At 39.8% G+C, this 24,547-nt stretch overlaps 1 protein-coding gene across 1 annotated transcript in view; it reads right to left on the minus strand.

The window, feature by feature from the left end:
- Positions 1-24,547, minus strand: part of camk1da (calcium/calmodulin-dependent protein kinase 1Da) — a 54,525-nt gene continuing 29,978 nt past the window's right edge. Inside the window, exons 3-11 of the mRNA XM_044020969.1 lie at positions 23,500-23,574; positions 15,597-15,735; positions 15,122-15,248; positions 12,718-12,793; positions 10,121-10,233; positions 8,777-8,855; positions 8,568-8,655; positions 7,681-7,927; positions 1-6,145 (exon numbers count right to left, since the gene is read on the minus strand). Coding sequence (XP_043876904.1) covers positions 6,021-6,145; positions 7,681-7,927; positions 8,568-8,655; positions 8,777-8,855; positions 10,121-10,233; positions 12,718-12,793; positions 15,122-15,248; positions 15,597-15,735; positions 23,500-23,574 — 1,069 coding nt within the window. The 3' untranslated portion in view covers positions 1-6,020. The remainder of the gene's footprint in view (positions 6,146-7,680; positions 7,928-8,567; positions 8,656-8,776; positions 8,856-10,120; positions 10,234-12,717; positions 12,794-15,121; positions 15,249-15,596; positions 15,736-23,499; positions 23,575-24,547) is intronic.

Below are 24,547 nucleotides of genomic sequence, written 5' to 3' on the forward strand. Positions count from 1 at the left end.
TTATGATCATTCAGGATTTATTCCAGGAGAAAAGACAAACGAAACACAATCAGTCGCTCCTGTGTCGTCACGCCATGTAAGTCTGATATGTGCACATGATTGTCGAAGGCATTGGATATATAAGCCCCATTAACAGAAAGTCATCATCATCATCACAGCACAAAAAGTGCATCAGGGTTTGCCTGATCTGAGACATGAGGGTGTCGTCGACGTGACAACAGTGCACAAGGTGGGAAATAGTTGTGGTCACATGCAGAGAGTAAATACAGCCAGCTACAGTCAGCAAGCGCTGGACGAGGACGCACACAGGGAGAAGCCAGGTCCAGGGACGCAACATGTAGAGTTTAAGTTCTACAAACATTTGTTTGGGTGGTACAGTTTTTAATGCTCAGCAGCTTCTGGCCAGATTTACAGTGGCACGGAAATCCAACTTTAACGGGCCATGACAGACACAGTTGTAATAATAATAATCGTGGTGATAAATAAACACTCAGTTTGTTGATAGCGGTGAACGTCCTATTTACCAGGATGCATGTCAGGTGTAATACGTCATGTCATTGACTAGCCTGGCTTGCCAACATATAGTCCTACTGATTTATTTAGAGTTGCCTCCAGGGGGAGACTGCATCTTTCCAGCGGGTCATGATTTGTTATTTTTGATTTCATGTGAGATTTAGTGATTTCAGAGTCTTAGAGCCTTTATTTAAGAGTTTGAATCGTACTTTTTCTATTACTGTAATAACATTGTGAATCAACATTATTTTGGTCGTTTATTTTTAATTCATGTTCCCATTATGCCTACTCCCAAAGCTACTTTCAAACAAATTATGCTAGTCTTTAACTATTGAGCTTAGCTCAGTTTACTCTGTAAATGAATTGCTAAGCTAGGTAGTTTGTGACTAGCATGGTACATTGGAAAGTGAGCAAAGCTAATCAGCTAACTGAAATAACTTGAGAGTCTATAACTACTTAGCTTAGCTCAGTTTTCTCTATAACTCAAATGTAGCTAAGCTAGTTAGTTACTGACTAGCATTTAGCATTGGAAACTGAGCAAAGCTAAGCAGCTCAATGAAATGACTTTAGAGTCTATAACTAACTTGCTTAGCTCCACTTACCCTATTACTAAATTGCTGAGCAAGTTAGTTATTGACTTAACATGGTGCATTGGAAACTGAGCAAAGCTAACTAGCAAAATGAAATAACTTTACAGTCAAACTAAGTATCTAACTTGTAGTTTATAACTAACTAGCTAAGCTAACCTAATAACTTAAGTTATATGAATAGAAATTACATATGCTTTTTGCCATGTTCGTGTGTATTTTGAAAATATCTGGAGCTTGAAAGGCTAATCTTAAAATTATTATTTTTTACATTATTGCTGTGTCTGTGTATATATACGTATGTCTATTGGCGCCAGTGCAAAGATTACTGAAACACTTTCCTCTCAAAAATGTTTGTAAAACTGAAACTTTCCACTGAGTTACATAAACCCTGGCATCTCAGCCCGTGTGTGTCTTTACATAATACAGAGATACTAACATCGTACAAGGGAATACAAGATTATGCCAACACTCAGGGTGAAGTTGAATTCTTGAAGCACTTTTTTTTTCTGACATGCATGTTTTGTTTCTTTATGACAATGCACTTCAGCAGTGTCTTTGTAAGAAAGAAAGAAAGAAAAACATGTCAGAGAAGAATAAAGGTAACAGGCGGATGAGAGCGGCTCGTTGTCAGCCAAAACAGCGAGTTCTTTTCTTCTTCTGTATTTCAGAGTTGATCACAGCTTTGGATTTCTTCCTTTAGAATGGCAAAAAACGTAAGCCTGAGTTTGGTAAACGATGATTTCACGTTCAGTCGGAGACTGAAGAGGTGGTGGAACACTGATGGCATTAAACTGTGCTGTCACACAGCGCTGTACAGCTTAGAAAAGCCAACTGCAGTGGGAAGTAAAGGGGAATTCAGCTTTTTTTTTTCTTTACATTAAACATTCCATAGAGAATACAATCAACTTCTCTCAACACATACTCACTCACTCATGCCTCAAAATCAAAACATTCGTAATGTTACCTTGAAAATGATGATTCATATTCACAATCTATTTACAGTAGCATCTTCAGTACAGAAAGATTCATTCAGAAAAGATTTTTTTTTTCTTTCATATCTTTAGTGAACAAACAAAACCACAGAGGAGCATGAACCTGAACCCTCTGTTTGCCTCACAACACATTGGTAAACCCAAAATGTCAGACTCAAGTGGACGACATCATATTAAATGACAGTATGTTTACAGTCTTGGCCGACGATACGTTAACATCCTTGTGCCAAACAAACACCATGTACATCACATAGCTCATTCAGGAACAACAATAATAATAATGGTAATAATGAGTAACTAAGTAGGGACTCAGTGTCTTCCCCCAAAAACTAAAACGGTTTCCTTGTTTTTTTCTCTTTGTTTTTTCAAACTGCTGATGAAGAAACACTTCAAAATGTAGAAAATGCATAGCAGTAAATGGGTACGTACTATACATGGTTACAGTGATTAATCAGATTAAGGTGATTGTTGTAATTAAGCCCTTACATGGTTAAAAGTTTGCCCCTTGATGGCACATGGGTCATTACATGGATTGACTTTAATATGTGGTTAACGGCACATAACATCACTATCTTTAACATCATTGTCAAAACGTCACGGTAAATACAGGTTTCTGAGAGCTGGACTGTGTCGAGACGTGGGCGTTGCAATCCATTCACCAAAGAACACTGACAGGTTAGCTTTTCTTCTGACTTTTTTCTAATATGCACAGAAAACCCCCCACAATAACTTGAGGTTAACTGGCCTTTTCTTGAACACCTTAGACTTACAGGTGTATTGAGTTAAATAAGGAGTAGCTGCTAGGACAATGCACATGGACTTATCGTGAAATATCGCACTTTACACGCAGAAATGCAGTGAGCCAATGTTTTTAAAAATGGGATTGACTTTCATCCAACTGTGGCCTCACACTCTCCTCATATGCCACATGAACTACCATAAAAAACACAGATACTTTTCAGCAGCACTCTATGGAGATAGTAACAAAGATCAATGGCAACAGAATAGTAAGGAAAAGTCATTCATTCGTTAATCTCTCCAGATTCATTTGCAGCTGGATTTCAGCCCTTTCATTAAATTCACTTGTGCCTTTATCAACTTTATATCTGACTTGTTCCTTTTCAGCTAATGCGTCAAGTACTGACGAATAAACCCAATTATCCTTGTACCCTCACAAGTCTTTGGCTACAATTCACAATAAAGGGATGAGAAGATTTTGCATCTAATTTAGACATGACACCGTGATATGTAGGATTGACATGTTACACTTGTGCATTCTGAGTCATGTCTGAAAGGCCATTAACCACTAATTAAGCTATCGTTGCCAAATCTAAGTCAAGAGAAGGTCATAATCAACTCATGTCTGATAAAAAGTCAGATTACACAGCGATTATCAGATTTAAACCTAATTTATACTCCACTCTATGACACTTTTAAATGTGTCGATTGACAGAAAAGGGCAGGAAAATAGTGTTGATTGACACTTTCCTCTCCTGCTGCACACCTGCAGAATGTTATCTTCAACTGTAGGACCAAAAAAATCTTATTCCCTACTCTTCTGTTTCTTTAGCTCCTGTCCTCTTCCTAAAAGTAAATCCAAATATCTTCCTCCTCAGTTCTGTCAACGACTTCCTCAAACTCATCCATCATCAAAACAAAACCTTTTGCAGGTGCTTAAACTGAAAGTGTTGTATAAACAAGGCGTTCACGTCCACACAGTGTCTTTTGCCTTCCTAAAAACCTCCCAAATTACTCGAAAATTCAACTACGTGATGAGGTTAAACTTTTCACTAGCAGTGTTTATAGCGATTGAGTTTTCTGTGGTACAGTCTGAAACCGGGGCAATATTTAATTCTGCGGTGAGGACACAACTAACATCTTAAGCTCTGGGTCGTCACATCTGTACGACGACTAAACCAGTATTTTTGCCAGCACACAGTGCAGCTGCAGCTGTTTTCCCTGAGCACTTCTGAACTGGGCGCAGCTTGATGATGCGAGACGTGGAGATCATGGCTTCATTAGAAGGTGAAAGCAAATAATTAAAGGCAGCAGCTTCTCCGACTTGGATTTTGACTCCACATGAGGCAAAATCTGAAGATTCACACAGGCAGTTAAACATCTGTGAGATGGAGTCTAACATTTTGTATCTAATAGCTCTCGTGTAACTGCACTGTGCTACTTGAGACTCTATAGTTTAGAAGTCAAATGGTGAGCTATGTATCTCCATCATCATCATCATATATACATGTCGTTCTTATCATATCCTTAACTTGCTGCATGCATCACTGCAACCTGTATATGTAACTCTTAAAGGGAGATTGTTAAAAATACTTACAAATTAAGAAGAAAAAACTAAATTGTTTCAGACAACAAACAAGTAGTACACTGCTTTGAAATCGTCTCTTTCATAAAGCTTTACAATCTAAACTCTCAGCCTGAAAAACATAAGTGGAGTGCCGCAAATCTGTATCTGAGAACACATCTGGACCTCTCTGTGCAAAATAGGTAAAACGCTTAATCATGTTTTCACATCTCAACAGTCGTATGGTTCTTTAAAAGCACTTCTTTAAGCACAAACAAACAGATGGACAAGCCCATAAGAACATAGAAAAAGGTCTTAAAGGTGCTATGTGTAGCATTTTTCACATGGATAATCACTACTAACTACTAAATTCTACTAACATTTGTTTCCAACATTAGTAGAATTTGTGTTAACATGTGAGGTTGTTACTAAGAACTTTGCCAGCCTCTTTTTCACTTTTAAATCGTACTGATTGCTTTACAGGTGCCGATGACAGAGAAATGTAGTGATGGTGGAAACAATAGTTACATTTCCACCCAGTACAGTGCAGCTCACGGTGTATAGGCTACATGCCTGTGCGTCTTCAACATAAATAGCATGACATCATACCAGCACAACAGTGTAGCCCGCAAGTAAATTCAGTAAGAAAAATAATGGCTTTGAGTCCTCTTTCTGTGGTAAAGCACAGTACATAACGTTTTGTTTTTTTCCCCCAATTCCGTTCCCGTTGTTGCCCGAAGGAAAGGGTTCTTTATCGACCAATCGACAGACTGCAGTGCGTCCGTTTCCACCCTTTAGGTGCTGGACCACTGTGCTAGGGACCCAAACAAAAGGGGGCCAAAAAGTGGGACGGCACACAGCTGTTATTTTTGTACCCTTTACAAATTTTGACAATAACAACATAAATAACTACGTGACATCCTGAACTGTACCTCGTGGTGGAAATAGGGCTAAGGTGAAATACTGCGATCATGGGAAATGGAGTCTTAGTTTTGAGAAACACTTGTAGAATTTATAGCAATTTTGTCGTCATAATACCAAAGTAGCACTATCAATTTGGCAATGATCAATTATCTATTTGTCTAATGTTACATATAGCTCCTTTAAAACAACAACAACAACAACAATAATAGTAGTAGTAAAAAATTAAAATATCCAGTTGCCAACAATTAAACCAAAAATTGGAATAAAGCTTAATAAAGTGGAACAGGAAAGACCAGATTCAAGAGGGAAGTTGAAGTTGACTGACATTGAATAATATGAATCCACCAAACCTCCTGCTCAAGTTTAGAGCAGTGGACCCTCATCATCACACAGTCACCAAGTACAGCTGGCAGCAGAAAGATCCACAATGAGAGTCAGTAGCTGTGCTGTTGCTGTTCTGCTGTGTGGGCGGTGGGCGTACAGTGTGGCGCTGAGTGGCTAGAACTGGTGGAGTGGAGGTAAAGTCATCTGCTCTCCCGGGAGCAGGGCGGGGAACTGGCTGAGGGGCATCCAAGAGGAAGTACAGTGAAAAATAGGGACGAGGAAGAGAATCATCTTCTTCTCTATCCTGTTGTCCTCCTGTTTCTCTTTGCCTCACAGTGCTGTGGCCTCCCAGCTGGTTCCCCGCGGGGCCTGGCGTCACTTGGTCTCAGTGAGCACTGGGGCGGGCACTGCTGAGGGATGGGGTCGGTTCAGCTCTGCCCCGGTGGCTGGAGAAGCAGCTGTAGACGCCAGACTGCAGGGCGTGACCGGTGCAGTCACACCTGAGAGGGAGGACTTAGCAGTTAAATCAGCAGCGTATCATGCCATTTTGCTTTAGAATTGTCTTAATTGACAATTGCACAGCACATACTCAGTTTGCAAATGCTGTGATTCCATCCATGGTTCACTTTGGTACAGTGCGTTGCGTTTCGACTAAGAACAGTACCTTTCTTTATTTTGTGGGCGGGGTGTGGGCTGTGCCCAATGGCCGCGTCAGTGAGATATGTAGCGCGAAGTACCGGTGTGACAACAACCAACAGCATCGAACACGCCACAACAGACTACAATGGAGGACATCCAGCAGCTCTTTATCTCAACAACACTTCAATGTAAAGACTCTGTATGAGAATATTCTGGGGATCCAGTGTAGCTCCACCCTGACCTTTACTCTCATACCCCAAGGGGAGGGTGCCAACGGTAAGGGCTAGTTATTTTGGTACTATTCCAAATGGAAATGCAAAAAAAAAATATGTGCAATACTGTACCAAATCGAACTGTTCTACTTGACAGAAACACAACTAATGAAAACTGTGGCAAATAGTTAAAATACCTTGCACTGCAGGAAACGCTAATATTTGTAGCACAAGACAAATATGGATAAACTTGCAGTATTGGAAATGCTAAGGAGAGACACATTCTGCTCTACAAACTCTTTATAGACAAATGCAACTTTATATACTGTACACTATTAGCTTGTGGGGAAACTCTTCAAGTTTCAGAGTCAGATTGCTGTGCACACCAAACTTTATTAAGCAGTCGTTGTGAGTTCACATAGTGAACTTCAGTGACACTGACCCAAATGTTTTATTATAAAAACACATGTGGTCAGAAAAACACTTCCTTGTAAACACAGCCTTGTGGCTGAGTCGCAGCTGCCAGAAAGGTGATAGAATATAAACAGGATATTAAATATGTTTGTTAGCAATTATTTTAAATAATAATAATGATAATAATACATTCAGTTATATGTATATATTATATTTATGTTTTACATTTAACATTAAATTATATATAAGCATGTTTGGTGTTTTAATTACAGTTGTCCACATGTTATTATTTACTTCAGGGTTTTTTTCTGTCCATCTTTGTCATCTATTTACATTATACCATTCCATAACAAACACTTAACAAACACTTTTACTTTGAAATTCTATTAAATATCATCACAATTTCAGTTAATGCAGTATCATGATGGGATATTGTGCAATATTGTTAAACTTCTACTGTCTAATGAAGCACTGTTATATTCCTGTTTTGGTATCAGTTATGATGAAGGAGGAGGTGTTGGTGTGTCTTTGAATATTTCACACTTAGGAACTGCTAAGTGCTGATCAAACGTCCATTTGGGGCAATTAATTGCAAAATGTGATGGCTTATATCGTGCTGAAAATCGTGTGGTGTGAAATAGCCTAAAATTAGGATAAGACAATTGCTGCTTGGATGGAATTTTCGTAAATACTCAAGCGTTTAACTTTTTGTCCTACACATATGTTCTCTTGCCTCTCTGATGTCACTGAGACCTCTGACTCATACTCACATTCCTTGCGCAGAGCTGCTATGGTGTTGTCGGAGGTTTTGCTGGCGGCTACATTGGCGCTCTGGCTCTGCGCTGTGTTTTGGCTCTGAGCTGACTGGTTCTGGCCTGTCTGGCTCAGGCTCTGGGCCAGCTTCTGAGACTGGTTCTGCCTGGTCGGTGGGTTGGAGGAGTCCATGCTGCTGCCCATACTGCTGCCAAGCTGCAGCCGCCTCATGTGCCGGACCACGGCGGTGGCATTGAATGCTTGCTGGAGGAAAGATGGAAATGAAAACATTTAAAGCAAGAAAGCAGGCAAGAAAGAAAGAGCTTTCACTTTATCTCAAGTTCTGGGAAAGCTGCTAAGATTACATCATGTAACAGATCAGTTAAAGGTACAGTGTGTACAACATTTAGTAGGGTTTATTGGGTTTTTAATTGAATATGTTAGCCATGAGCAGAGCTGGCCCAAAGGCATAAGTGAACTAAGCAGCTGCCTGTGCACCAGGGACCGGGGGCCCCCAGTCATGTTTGGAGATTATTATGATTATTATTTTTTACATTTTTTAGATATTGAAGCTGTATTCAGCTTAAGTTTATTTGGGAGTTGAAGATTGTCACATTAAGTGCACATTTGCACATCTGTTCTAAGTCATTAAACTGGTTTAATTCAAGTTCATTATCACCACACAAAAATGCAAACTAATACTGCCTTTGTAATTTTACTGCCCTCTACATTAATAACAGGTGTGGTGCAAAGCTGGATGAATGGTAGCAGCTTTTGAGAGAAAGTATTTGACTCTATGGCTGGCCAGGTGAGCATCTACAGAGCAATTTGTTTTCCAAAAGCTGAACAGTAGTGCAACATTCTGCTGGGACAAAAATACATTTAATGAATAAACAAAATTTACCCTCCATTTACTCTTGGCGAAATTCTTCTTGATCTGCCGGCTCACTGACTCATGGATGTTCTTACAGAGAGCTGTGTCCCCAGCAATCCTAACACATACACAGACACACAGGTTCTCTTTTGACACATCTGACTGCACGTCAATATCTGTATTGATCTGACGTCTTCTTTGTGAGTCTGACTGTCACAGTGGGTGCGTGCGTTTCTCACCAAGGGTGTCTGAGTGCCTGATCACAGGTGAAACGCTTGGCTGGATCTTTTTCCATCAGACTGCTGATGAAATCCTTGGCTGAGAAGATAAATGAATTAGAAAGTGTCAATCACAAAATGTCAACAGAAAAATACCAGATATACGTAAAATATACACTGTATGTTTACACATTTATTTAAACTCGTCAGCTTAAATAAAAGCAACGTGTGACATAAAAGACTTGACCAACATTTTACTGGACTGATGAGACGTGAAAAGTGAAAGACTAAATGACGATGGACATTTCAGCGTTCGCCACTAATTATCTAAACTGACGTGGTGAACCAATTTATTATACATTCCTCTTGATAACACAAGAGGTTATAATTTAGTATGTTTTACATCAGCCGCACTATTTTTTTAGATCAAACTATTGCGACCCAATTCACAATGTAAACTGTGATGAGAGCATTGTGTGTGAAATAGAAATAGACATTTCTGACTGGCTGGGAAAAGCTCTACAAATGTATTTGGGGACACATTTCCTACGAAACATCTGTTACAATCTGTTCACCCATTTCTGGGAACGGTATGTATAACTGTCGCCTGAGCTCTGTTGCCAATGTGTGTTCACTGCATGGTTGTGCACAGTCACTTACATCCCTGCTACTTCACAGACCGAATTAAATTTGTGGCAAAGTCAGCACTAAAAGTGCCACTATCAGAGTGAAGCAGGAGGTAAGGTCAGCTGAATTAATCAGCTTGTATCCAAATATGTCTCTACCAGATTCTATGGTAATTCAGACAACAGTTGGGATATTTAAGTCTGGGCCCAAGTTGGGGACCTCATGACAGATTGATTGCTGTTCATAGCACTATTCTGAAAAACTAAACCAAAAACAGTGTTGTTATTCGTGTTAATCTGTTAGATTAACTGCTGGACTATACAGATGCATAACCGTGTTAAACAGTGACCCCACACAGTAAGTCAGTCTGTCACACACAGTGTTCCTACATACATTCATTCCAGATAGATGATGTCAGAGACCATGATGAAGGTGGGGATGTGTGGTCCACATGTGCCACATGTTAGAATTTGTGGCACACAATGTTTCCATTATGGTACGGTTCCATTTGGTACAGTACGGTATGGTTTGGTAAAGCCGTAACAGTGCAACAACAGCGAACAGCGACATCGAACGCGACACAACCGACAACAATGGAGGACATCCAGCAGACGTTTTTCTGTCGCTCCATCAGCTGACTGTTGTGGTACTGACTGTACTGTACTGTACCAAAGCGAACTGTTCCACTCAATGGAAAATGGCTATAGAGGATACAAGGAGGAGACGTGAAACACTGACCTGAGTCTGATATGTCATCCCAGTATGGTGCGTCAAACTCGTAGTCGGCTTTCAGGATCTGCTCGAAGAGTTTGGAGTCGTTTTCATCGTAGAACGGAGGGTAACCACACAACCTGCAGATGAAGAGTTTAATCATATTGTGACCAGAACAAGTCTTTTTTATATACATTGGTGAGATAGTGTGACGAACAAAGACAGTGATATGAGATATAATAGATACACACAAGGCTATCACATGAAAAATTGTTTTGTGACCAGATATGTTGTGTTTGGCTGGAGGGACGTCGTTGTTGGCAAATAATAGCAATAAATAGTACAATAAAATTGTTCTGTACAAATATACAATAAGGATGTAATGTATAATACGTCTTATGTGTACTTTAGGCAAAGGCGTTTCATTACAGAGGCCGCCATTTTGTGCCGCAATATTGCTATAGCAGCCCAAACAAACAAACCAGCTTGAGCGTGCATCTGCAAATGTTTTTTGTGGTATGTGGAGGCCACCATTACCTAGCCTATCTCATCAGTCATAGAGTGCATATGGTAGTGCTGTTGTCAGTGTATTCTACTATACAGTCGTTCTAATTATTCCACACTGCACTGTACTGCATACAAATCTTGTCACTTACTTACTGTGAAAGGATTTGTATACAAAACACCTTTAATAAATTCATGTCAGAGGACAAAGGTGAGGTCACTGGAACAGTCTCTGTGTTAGCAGTATTTGGCTCATTATATTAGTGGTGTGTCCGTGCTGGTGAACCAGTATGAGACTCAATAATGAGCCACCTGAACCAATAACAGAGCTGTTCGACCACAAACATCATCTGCACCTCGTTACTCAAGCTCTCGATGTTGCTGTTAGAAGTCAATACACACACACAAGCACTAAAGAATAAAAGAAAAGCACACCAGGAAAAAAGACAGAAAGAAAGAAAGAAAGCTTCTGCCTTCAATGATGAGAGAAAAGGCTTCTCCTTTTTGTTTTTCTGGTTCTCAATGGTTAAAGACCCATCTCTCACCCAGCTCACCCTCCATTTCATCCAACACACACACACACGACTACAGCGTGATTATCATGGCTGATTACCTCATGTGATCTTTCCACCTGAGCAACAGTAAAAAAGCTAACAAGGTCTAAATCCCAACACTAATTGTGCTAATTGCCAGCAGGGAGCTGTTTTTGTCTTTCTCTGCAAACTCACAAGTATGCACAGGCACACGCACACACACACACACACACACACACACATGCAGCTTGACTGGCGATGTATGACAGAAACATATTGGTGCTTCACTTTTAAAAACATACTTTTTATTGGTTTTATTGTATGATTACTTTGCTCTTCATCTTTTCATTTTGTTATTTTATTTTATTTTGGTTCTATTATCTTTGTAACTATGCTTTGTAATGGTGTTATGATATACATGGACACACACCATCTCTGAGCTTCACAAAACCTCCTTTGCCACTATTTTATTTACCAACACACATCATCACATATGTGCTTTATAGAATAGCACACACACAACTATACTGTATATGTCATAAGGTGTGAGAGACTTTAGTGCAGAGACAAATTACAGACACAAACATTTGTTTTAGTTCATGCCTTTCTCGCTGCCTCATCCCATTAACCTGCTGCTGACCTCTGACCCCTGATCTGAACCTCTGCTTAAGCTAGTAATGTGTGCACACACCATCTGAAAATAATTAAAATAGTGGCTTCAAGTGTTGTCCAAACTTGAGGGGTCATGCCCCACACAAAAACATGTACAGTATATGTGCACAGTGACCCGCAGCATTATAGACATTCCACGTACACTCTAAAACTGGGGGAGGGATAGTAGGTGATGTGACACAGCAGATGAAAAACAAACATGAAAACGAACCTGCAGCTCCATGTCCATACAAGGCTAGAATTAGATGGAAGTGAGTCTCTGAGCTACATTATGTCATAGTAAGTCTGAGTCAATAGCTGTACCAATTGGTAGAAAACAAGGACAGATGTGTAAGTCAAGCTGTTTTGATAGAGGTTCAAAACCTTTGTGTCTAACACTTGTCTTAGCAAACTGTTATTTAAATAACATCAAAGCAGCTTTGATGGGCATACAGCTGTGCAATTAAAATTCAATAACACTGCTGCAATTTTAATTTTGTGCAATTGTTGTTTCAATAGCCCAAAAAACAAACAGATGTTTCAACATTAACACCAAATGGCACCATATTTGTCCATATAAACAACCCTGCCCTAATGTGAAGTGGGTAGTTTTTTGTGACAAAGTTTTTTTTCTAGCCTCTTTTTGCTCCTAAACTGTTTTGGTTTTACATAATAAAACATGACAATTTTCCTCTCCTGTCTTGAGTTTAGGACTATATTTGAAGGGAGACTTTTAATTCATTAGACCACACCATCGCTGTTGTTTTATTCTTCTGTGCACTGGCTTCTTCTATTATTTCCAGGTCGGGGGTGGGAACTGTAGTCTCTCTAGTAGCTGAACTCTCGGTTGCATTATCTGGGTGTGCTCCAGTTAGAATTAGACAGGAACAGAGACAGGAAGAGGACATGGGGGAAAGAAGACGAGTCGGTACTTACAGGATGTAGGCAATCACTCCGATGGACCAGCAGTCCACTGCTTTACTGTATGGCTTCTGAGCAAGCACCTCAGGAGCTGAGAGAGAAAGAAGTGCTTAGTTATTTTAGATATTTAGCAACAACACAACTCATTTTAGGGGCCACACGGTGGTGTCGTGGTTAGCACTCTCGCCTTACAGCGAGAAGACCCGGGTTCGAGCCCCGGTTGGAACAAGGGCCATTCTGCATGGAGTTTGCATGTTCTCCCCGTGTGTGCGTGGGTTCTCTCCGGGTTCTCCGGCTTCCTCCCACAGTCCAAAAACATGCAATGTGGGGATTAGGTAAATTGGTCACTCTAAATTGACCGTAGGAGTGAGTGTGAGAGTGAATGGTTGTTTGTCTCTATCTGTGTGTGGCCCTGCGATGGACTGGCGAACTGTCCAGGGTGTACCCCGCCTATTGCCCGATGTAGCTGAGATTGGCACAGCACCCCCCGCGACCCTCTGGTGAAGGATAAAGCGGTTAGATGATGATGACGACTCATTTTACATTTTATAGAAGCCTTGTGGCTATTAAACTATGTTTTAAATCTGACTTGTGTTTGTATTTAATTTTCTTGTCTGCTCTGTGGTCAGGTTTTACATGGAAAATGTAGCTGTTTTATGAGCATCAAAACAAAGAAAATATGCAAGCAAGTCCGTGTCTGTCTAAATCAAAATCACATGCCAAATTTGGTTACTGGCGGGAAAAGTTTTGCATGAGGTTAAGGATCTCATAGCTTCTAAATGTTGTTGCCGACATGAGAGAGACTGGTGACGATGAAACCTAAGACATTTTTCCTCTGGTACTTTGTGAGGCTAACTGGACTGTTCTGACCTTCCACTGTAGCTCATTACAGACAGAGCAAATTACTGTTGCTGATGAGCTCACCGTAACCTCACAACACACACATACACAAAGACGTGCTCCAAATAGATTTGGCTGACCCCCCCACACATACAATACAAAAAAATGGCACTGAAATCTGGTATATGGGCCAAAATGTAGCACATGTGTGCTGAATCAGAGTGGATGATTTTGTTTATGGGTCAGTCCTGACTCACCGAAGGTGACTGTTTGTGCTCTTGTTTTGCTGGAGTCAGAAATGGAGCATTTTTTACACACTGAGCTCATCGTGTCTGGTGCTCGCTTACTCACAAAAATGAAAAGTCTGATTAAGATGTTACTTAGGTTTTTGAACATTAGAGAGTAGTCTGGCTAGTTTTAGAAAAAAAGAAGGTCCTTGTTCATCACAGTTGCAATTACAAACTGGATGTTAATATTTTGTGAGACGTTAGGGATAAAGGAGCCCAACGAGCACATAAATCTATGGGTCATAATAGACTGGTTTAACAGTCGAACATTCAAGATAAGACAAACATTTGGAATTTAAGATTAAAATAAAGTGGGGAATTTTAGCATACATTTGTGGCCCTGGACAAAAGAGACAGAGGAGCCCTACAATGAATTCAAAGGGGTCGAAGCAAATAGAATAGAATTTGAAATTGTTGTGAACTAAGGCTGTGCACTCCACACTACATTTTCCTTTTAAAATGCATACATTCATATTCTGGATACTCCTGCCACACATAATACCTCAGTGTTTTAAAGCCATAAACACAGAGTAGTCTGAAAATGTTGCTGGCACTGTTTTTGGTTGAAACTCAGGGCTGCATTCAAGTCTTGATGGGCAGAAGCCAACATATTTGGAAATGTTGATGCACAAAACTAAGCCCATATGAATGGAAGCCAGTTGGCCTGATGGTGATACAACAACAACATCAATTTCAAAAGTTCAGCAATAGAACGGAATCGATTATTTGTGCTTTCACAACAGATTTGTTTATTGTATGATGTTTATGTAAGAGCAGCCGAATCATATGTGTTTCATCTTGGAAATATGCGGGCTTTCAAAACTGAAAATATGTCACAATATGTAAAAACAACACACACACATATGCAAATGTAAACTCCAGAGATTGTCTGGAGGGGTACGTGAAAGCAAAAGTCTGCAAAAAAATCAAGAGTTAATTGTCTCCTTCAATAACAAATTGTGTTAGTTTTGTAAATTATGTTACCATTAAGAGGAAAATGGACAATAAAGCATAGCAAATACGAGTGGACACCAGTGTGATTGACAGCTGGTATTGACCAATAGGAGCCTGATTACAGGTGACGTGCGTGAACTTCTGGTTGCAAAACCTTAAAGTGTCGCCCTTCAAATTGTGACTCTATGCATCAAAATGGGAAATAAGAGTCCTATGAGTGATGTCATCATGTTCACGTGCCACTTGTTACGGGCCAAGAAGTCCAACAATGTAATAACATGGTAATGACATTATAATGTTGCTATAAATGAAGAGGGAAAGGACGACCCCAAACTCACCCACGTATCCTGGAGTACCACAAGCTGTGGACATGACGTCACCACTGCCTTCCATCTTGGAAAGCCCAAAGTCACTGATCATGATCTTTGACTCATCCAGAGGATTAAAATACAGCAGGTTCTCTGGCTGGAGAGAGAGGGAGAGAGGGAGGGGGAGAGGGAGAGAGAGAGAGAGAGGGGAGAGGGAGAGGGAGAGAGAGAGAGAGAGAGAGTGAGAGTGATTTCAATTGGTTTTTAACTTATGGCTGTTTTGGTGCTTTAATTAATCCGCTCTGCTCCAACAGCCGGCACACGCCACACTGACCCAAGATGCACTGCATGTTTTACAGCTGAGGCCTTTATTGCTGTAGTAAATCACTGGCTGACAAGTGAGAATGAGGATTGTGTGCATTTGAAACGGGGGAGTAAGAGTGTGTACATGTGATCAAGCCTCAGTGTAGAGGCAGCGAATGTGTGTTTGGATCTGTTATGGTACCTTCAGGTCTCGGTGTACAATGCCCATCCTGTGCAGGTAGTTAACTGCGTCCAGTACTTGTCGGATGAGCGTGCTTGCATCCTTCTCTGTGTAGAAACCTTTTTCCACGATTCGGTCAAACAGCTCACCACCAGACACGCTGCAGAAAATGAAGAAGTGTGCTTGTCACTGTGTGTTAAAAAAAATAATAAAAAATAAATAAAAATTGGCCTTTCATGCACACACTTTGTCACACACATACACAGATGGCAATAACTGGCAGTGAAACCAAAGGGGGCGGCGGGAGAGATTTCTGGTAGTTTATGAGCTGTAGATGTTTCCAGTTAAGAATGTGTGAAAGCTGTGAGCCATGTGTAACCACACACACATACACACTGCAGATTTCACTGTACCTTGATTTGAAACCCTTAAAATGTTTCCTTCCATCCTTCACACTGATATTCAAACACAAATTCTTTTTCTTTTTTCTTACAGGTAGATGATATTTCAACTTAAAATGTTTTTCCTTCTTCTTCATTTGTGTTTCATGTGTCTTTTCAGAGCAGCAGTAGCAGTAGCAGCTGCTTGAAGGTTCAGGGAGGAGCAAAGTCAAAGCAAGAAGAGACAGGACAGACCTTGTGTCATAAATATGCAAACACTGTTTCCTCTATGATGAGAATTTTACTGCATTTTAAAGACCTGAAGCCAAATCTTCCAAGTACAGCAGCGGCTTTTCAAGAAAACAAACTAATACTATTTTTTTTCATCATCTTAAACATACTGAAACATGAAATGTTAAAAGATTTTTCATTCAAAGTCTTTAAAGATCTAGTGAAACAAAATAAACAGAATGAAATAATTTGCTACAAGCAAAAAACAAAACACATCTGAATGTAAGTTAATGTGCAACTTCTACCCTCTGGCAGATTCTTTCAATAGTCAGCTATATATTGAATGACTCGAGACCACAAGAAATAACTTGTTTGGGTGTATACTGGATTACATTCAATATGTAGAGATGTGAGTTGTCTCTTTCTAAACGGACACACAGCTCCCCCTACTGGAGGTGGAATGTAATGTTGCTGGTGAGGTTGACGATGCATTTACATTGTAACAGCAGAAATAGCAATGGTATATTAAGTAATAGTCGAAGTAGTAAAAGTACTGGCAGCTTTTCGTGCTGTATTCTCCACACAGTACATATTCTATTTATACTGTATGTTTATTGGAGGCCACACCCCTGACACACAAGAATGCACAAGGGCAAACATGGTTGAGCTCAAAAATAGACACGTGTGTGCTCACTCATGAGCACTCTGTGGGGCGTTGTCATGGCGACCGATCAGATTATAGCCTGTAGAGTTAAACTCTAATGAAGTTTCTGGTAGGAAAAAAAAAAAAGGAGGGATCAGAAATAATTGCTAATACTGTCTCGCTCTCTTTTCAAAGAGGGCAGCAACTGATGTGTGTTCAGGGGCAACCATGTCTGCGAATGACAAGAAAACTAAAAGGCTACACACATGCACACAAATTAAGATCAGCCACCAGACTGCATGATTACATAAGCATTAGGATAAGCAGACCATGGCAATCAGACAGGGTCTCTCTCTCACACACACAAATATAATGTACAGCACACAATTACACACAAAGCCATACACACACATATGCAGGCATAATATGCAATATAAGTATGAAGGTTCAAATTAACTCTATTCTTCTATATGACATATTAAAAAAAACATTAAAATGTTCATCAGCTCCACCTGTGTTTTTCAATTCAGAGGTGTTTGGATCGGATGTCGCCCGGGGGCAGAGGTTATTCATTTTATATCAAGACGGATGGAGGCAACAGCAACATTGCACTTCGGATTGGGACAGAAAACACAAACAAGCCACCAAAAGAGTGAATTCTTCTGCTCAAAATAACCAATTTTGTTTGGCAGTTTGATGGATACATGCTTCTGATCTCCACCTGACCCTATGCTGCTCCTGGACACACAAACGCTCCCTCAGACAGGTCTGATAGTGTTACTTGACAGAGCACAATTTCAGATAAAGGACGCAGCATACAAATAATGTTACCTTGTGTCTGTCCACTAAGGCTAAACAGAGGCAGAACGATAACAAAAACAACAGAAATCACAGACGGTTAAGCACTGCAGCTTTCATTTTTTTACAATTTAAGTCTGGCCCAGGTGTATTTTGTTCGTGCATTGCTGCCACAAATACAAAAGACTTTGACTGACAGTTGCTTATAAGAAATAACAGTAGAATTAATTCAGTCATTGATCATGTATTAACGCCTCTAAAAGATGGAGAATATTTCAACTCCACTTGGTAAAATCCACAGCAACTTTAAAAGCGTGATTTGAAATATATTGTTTTGGTTTTGGTGATTCTGTTGGGGTTGCACAGTGTGGCATGTTCAGAAGCTTGCTTAAAGGACGCAGTGTCAAGTCATTAGCGTTTTCCCTCCATTATTTCCACCCCTCTTCCAATTCCACTGTATCTCCATCCATCTCTTCACCAACATCTAATCAGAGAATTGAGGCGGCCTCTTGTATCACTCCCTCCAGGTGACGGCTGTGCATCATGATCGGCAGCATTGGTTCTAATGATTGCCCGTGTGTGTGAGCGAAAGAGATGCATGCTGTTCACTACGGCAGAGATGAGATGAGGAGCCACTGGAGTCTTGGGCTCAGACTGACTAATCACAGCAGACATGTGACTGAAGCTATTGAGCTGCTGCAGTGATAAGTCACCATCAAGGGAGGAAAAGCCTCTGGTAACTTGATCAATTCAACACAGCTCAACTGGTATGAAGCATCCATCCATTTTTTACTGCTTTATCCTCCAAAGGAGGGTCGTGGGGGGGGGAGGGCCATGGGGGTGCTGTGCCAGTCCATCACAGGTCCACATAGAGAGACAATCAACCATTCAACCATTCACTCTCACACCTATGGTCAAATTTAGAGTGTCCAATTGACCTAATCCCCATATTGCAATGCACCAAACACTCTTTCATTTAAGTTTTCTTTGACAAGGTTATGCAAAGTTATCATACATATTGTACATGTAAACACAGCACAGAGACCTATATATCATAACCGTGAGTAATTACCAATAAGTATTTACCACCTATCGATAACCATAACCAGCCATTTCAAACACATAATGATCTAACTGTGTATCAGCTATTCTGCTCCGAGTCGAAATTGAAAAACAACAACAAAAAAAAGCAACAACATGACAAAATTACAATGATATTGCTGCTTTTTAATTACTTTTTAACAGTCTGTGCTTCATGAAGTACTTATCGTGAAGTATTCTGTCTTTTACTTAAAGCCAGAACGACACTTGGTATTGATATTGGTTCAGTAGCAAAACCGAATATCGTACCCGCTCATCCCTAAATTTGGTCTGATTGTAAATCCTTTTTCCATCTTTGGAAAAAAATCACAGGGCTTGGTCCGCCCCTAGAAAAGTAGACTAAATCTGATGCTCAAATGTGCAACAAAGTCACAGAGATGTCAAACAGCCTTTAAATATAAAGTGCTTGTCATTTTTCTATAACAATATAGAATCCACATGCATTGTTTCTGGGAGCTGTGAAACAAGGTAAAAGATAATATCTTTAAAAGATAATACTTTATGGTTATGTTTACCTCAAAATGAAACCAGCTCTCTCTTGTTAGAGAGCGAGGAGACAAATGAAAGACAGCTGAATTCAAACAGGCTTGATTATCACACCCCTTGCTGTCAAAGAACAATTACGAACAACATGGAAAAGCTGTCGTCTCATGAATTAGTGGTCTGTATCATAGGCTTCCTACCAACCCACTACACACCACATTTCAGACACACAAAGAACTGGATTTTTAACATTAAAACAGACTCATCCTTAGTTGTACTAATCATCATCATATATTCACATGCTCAGACTCACTCTCTTCTGGATTTGTTCAAAGCCATGTTGTCTCTTCACTGAGTGTGCGCGTTTCAATTTTTTACTATACACAATTCACAATGCAGACAGCTTCAATACAAAGCCAATGTTACACTCGGTTGCAATGCATTGACTTTCATAGCGGCACGGACTGATTGCCTCCCTGCGGTAGAGGTTGTGAAAGACATGCTGTGATGAATGAGAATCGATCTGACACTGCAATTATACATATTTCTTTTGAAGAAATCTCTGTAACGAAATGAGATTTCTGTCTGTTGAGTAATTATGTAGATAATTAAAACAAATGACATGATTTATTACAGCAGTGGTTGGGGCAGAGAGACCCACTTCCTTACACATTTGCTGTAAACATTATTCAAGATATAATGCACTCATATGCTTTCATTCAAAATAGATCAGTTTTACAGTGAAGCTACTGGTTTGGTGGAGAACAAAGGGAGAATGAGCTGCAGTCCTACATATTTCAGTATTTTCACCAAACACATCAGTCTGTGACTCTTTCTGGAACCCTGGAACATTACTTTAGAAAAGCCTAAACCCGGATTACTCAGTAAATATCTGGTGTTATAGATCAATAAGTCCAAATGACTGTTGCTGCTCCAAAGACACCTAAAAGAGAGTACCTTCACTGGCTGGTTGGTGCTGGGCAGGTCGTTTGCTTTAAATTTATTGCTGAAAATAATAGGAATTAATTATAGTAACAGATTGGCATGTAATCGGAAGGTTGCCAGTTCAAATCCCAGGGCGGATGGCGGGCTCAGGTGACCCCAAGCAAGGCAACCCGGTGGACAGATAATTAATTAAATAATTTAATTTTTTAATCATGATCACTTATTTATTTAAGTTATTTTAACTGTATTCATCCAGGATGCCCCTTGAGTTGAAAATCTCTTTTTTTTTTTAGGGAGACCTGGCCAAGATAGCACAAGAGAACAATTAAAAAAACAAAAACAAAAAAAACCCTGCACACTTTTAACATTGGACAAAAGACAACAAATACACGGAACCAAGTAACCGGCTTCTGAATAGCTATTGCACTTTTCAGTTCTATAGTTTTTCATTAATGTTTTGAACTCACTCAGGGAGACAGAAAGTCACTTTAATGTGCTCTGAAGGTTATTCTGTGACTAGGGAGCAGAGCAGAACTATGCCGCTCGACCAAGCTCAAACCTGACAAGTGAATGATTACAGTTACTGTTTAATGACAATTAACTAATGACATGCGCAGTAATAAGTCTACAGGCTGTAAGCGATGTGCTCGTTGCTGAAATACAATGTGCCTCGACACCGTTGACAAGTCTTCACTGACAACATTGTATTAAGTCAGTGAGAGGTAAGGATAACATTGATGAATGACAAAACAAACAGTATCTTGTTTCATACAGGTTGTTGAGTTGTTCAATGCAGCTACCCAGATATGATCTCTGACCCTGTAACTATGGTAACTAAGCTCAATTTAAAGAGCAGATGGTATCAGGAAGAACAGGGAAGTGTAAGCAAGCAGGAGAAAGGTAATAGGTGATGGAAAATAATGTGTGAGATCGAGAAGTGAGAGTATAGTGTGAGAATGGGGAGATGAGAGGGATGCAGTGACAGAGGGGAAGCCCTGTTTCTCTCTCTGCAATACACTAATGTTAATGAACACTGTTAAGGATTTAAAGTAAAACAAAAGCTTGAACAGCCAGTGCCGCAACGATTTATTGACTCTGGGTCATGAAGTACAGGGGAAATAAGAACATAGCCAGCCGTATTGATTTAAAATAAAACTAGCAACACAGGAACTGATTGATAGCAGGAGTGTGAGCGAGCGACACTTTGCCACAGCAACCAATCAATTAATACAAATTGGGAGAACTTCACTTGGTAAGTCAAATGTAAGTGAAAGCTAACTTGCCTGGACTGTCGAGTTATTTCACAGTAAAATTGAGTCTAAATAGTATTGTGGTTTCCTTCTCATGTAAAAAACAATAGGGACGGTGAAGAGGAGCTGGTAAGGAAACAAAAAACCTCTGTGAGCTGGTTTGTTCATGGCGACAGGAAACTCAGTCAGAAGGTTAACGGTGTCTGTAAACAGCTTAATCAGAGGTGGACCTGTGACAGGAGCCTGGCCAACAAAGGGATTTCAGGTTCTTTAAGTCTCCTCACAGCCAGCACATTCAAATAATTCAGCTCTTTGAACAGGATTCTTCATTTACCATTTGACTGCCTAAGAAGAACTGAGCAGATGTGGTCTTATTTATTCCACAGCTTGCTGTGAATAATTATTTTGAATAATTTGCTTGTTAGCTCACCTAAAAAAACAAACAAACAATGTTTCAGTCTGGAACATCCATCCATCCATCTTCTAGCGCTTTATCCTTCTCTTTATAATTCAACCATTTATTGCAACAAATGGAAATACAGTCAGACTTGACAGGATGCTCTAAGCAAAACAGGGAGCACACAATGCAGGGAAAATCCTATATATATATGTATGTGTAAACTTAAGCCCACTAAACCCTGACTGAGAAAGGTGGAGGCTGGGGGTGATGGGGGTGATTTCACTTGAAAAATAAGGACTAAATAAATAATTAAGCATTAATTAATGATAGATTAATGAGTGACTTAATGAGTACATACAGAGGTATGTCAATTGTGTTGGTAAGTGGTTCTCTTTTGTTCTGTCGCTGTCTAAGAGAACATGGCTACTGTACATGTGCCTAAGCATTGACTGACGTGTGTGAATAAAAATAGTTTTCTTTATTTACAAAATATACAATAGGGTCTGAATGCTACATAAATAGATTTGCAGTGCAAATTAGTTATTCTCCAAACTCTTGTTGATCAACTCAGTATTTAAGTTTCCTGCCTGGCAGTTGGCATAGAAATGCAAGGACCCAAACACATGTAGTAGGCAAACAGATAATCTTCTGACACTGGGTTGCAAATATAGCCACTCTTGTGTAATCGACAGACAGAACCTTTACCTGAACTTGGCTTAACTGTTTCCAGTATAAATGGCAAACTTCTCTAGCTTCTCCTTCTCTTATGTAAGCAGCAGTTACCGGGCAGAGGAGGTTGGTTGGGCATGGGTGATCCTGCTTCCCTTTTAGTGCTGACCACCATCACAGCAGAGACGGTGCTGATGTAACCGAGCCTTTGAAGCTGTGTGGTGCTGTTAATGTGTGTGGGGGAGGACTGGTGGGCTTTTGTGTGTGCGTGTGTTTGACTATGGTGTGTTGTTGTCAGATGAGCAGAGTCATTGAAGAATAATGTATGTATGTTTACAGTATGTGTGACTGCACTGATGAGTGGGCAGCAGCACAAGATTAAATGTGTGAGAAAAACATATAGGGAATAATGAATTTTTGGCAGATGCAAAGCATTCTATGGGTAATGCATATTTTTAAACTTTTAATTCATGATCATTATCATCACGTATCATTATCATAATTGAGCCCCACATTTTGCCTGGAGTGCCTGGTTCACATCATCTTGTTTTGAATTATGTTATTTCCCCATTTTTCAAGCACGCTCAACATACAGACCATGCTTTTTGCACTTTGGATGTCACCAGAGCTACTGTACCAATTACCACTGGTTTTTAGGTTGCATGGGTAGTTTCAAATCAAAACATGTACATTTACATGTAATATAACTACCTTGTGATTAAAGGCCTAAAATAAAAGACAACAGTAGTAAAAAAAGCTACTAAATGTCAGCTACATTTAAATGTAATTCTGTTAAAACTATTATAACTTGGGTTTCTCAATATCACTTTCTCAAAGGAGACTCCCTCCTTTGCGAACCCTGATTACTAAAAACGTAAAACTGCCCTAAAAAGCACCCAGATGTCAAAAGTGTCAAAACAGATTTTACAGGATCAGTATCTTAAACTGAACTTCATGTGTAAAATCCACTGAACAACATAACCATCTCATGAAAGTGTCAGAGATAAAAGACAAGTGAACTCACAGCTGCATAATCAGGTAGAGGTGGTCAGGACTCTCGTAAATGTCCTCCAGTGCCACAATGTTCTCGTGCTTGATCCTGCAAAGCAAACACAAGCCATTAGTTAAAGCTTTTTATTACACAAGCGGCAGAGCATTTACAGTCACACACAGTAAATCATCAACACATCAACTAAATGACTCTTAATCCTAAAGAGTGCTTTTTAGACACCCCTGATAATCCAGAACAATGCTCCTTTTACCCGGTGTAATCTCATAATCCAGATTTCAGAATCCACATCTGGACACATTTTATTTATAACCATTGTTTCTTTGTGTGTTGTGTGTGGAATTAAAAAATAAAGAGTTGGCGTTCGAGTTCTTTCTTAATAAAAGTTTTATCTAAATACTAAATCTAAAACAGATTTTTTTCCAGGGCTCACAGTTGTTAGACGACCGTTTGTTAGAAGTTGACATCTGCTCCAGTCATGCTCCTCAGTCATTACTGACTAAGGTTAGCTTTAGTTCACCCGTAACACAGCTGGTCTGGCTGTCATGAAAATACTAATTTGCAAATTCCCACTTTTACCAGCATATTTGCTAAGATGATTTAACCAAATGCTGCAGAACCAGGACCCGACAAATCTGCTCCTCAGTTAAGAGAGTTCAGTTTTACTTTGCGAAACATCTATCTCGTAAATAATAGGGGTGCACTGATACCTATTTTTTGACCAGGTACAATCACTTAATAATGTCAGATAAGCAATGTTTAATAATATCTACTAGGGCTGTCACTTGTTATCCAAAATTCTGTTATCCCTTTGAACACCTAGATGCACATCAGACTGTCTAAAGTAATTACTGCAGGGTTCAGCCAAGGCTGCTGTGAACACAGTTAGGTCCATTTTGAATCCATCTAAAAAAATAAGACAGTGTTGCCATGGTGTAAAAAATGAAGGGCACAAGCAAGTGAACTATCACAACAACATCTGAGGGCATCTGAAAAGCAGCATTAGGAGTTTGGCAGACTCACTTGTCCATATCTTTGAAACAAGCGTGTCATGTGATATTTG

Source organism: Solea senegalensis, linkage group LG3, assembly GCF_019176455.1.
Source record: "Solea senegalensis isolate Sse05_10M linkage group LG3, IFAPA_SoseM_1, whole genome shotgun sequence".
Taxonomy (NCBI): Eukaryota; Metazoa; Chordata; class Actinopteri; order Pleuronectiformes; family Soleidae; genus Solea; species Solea senegalensis.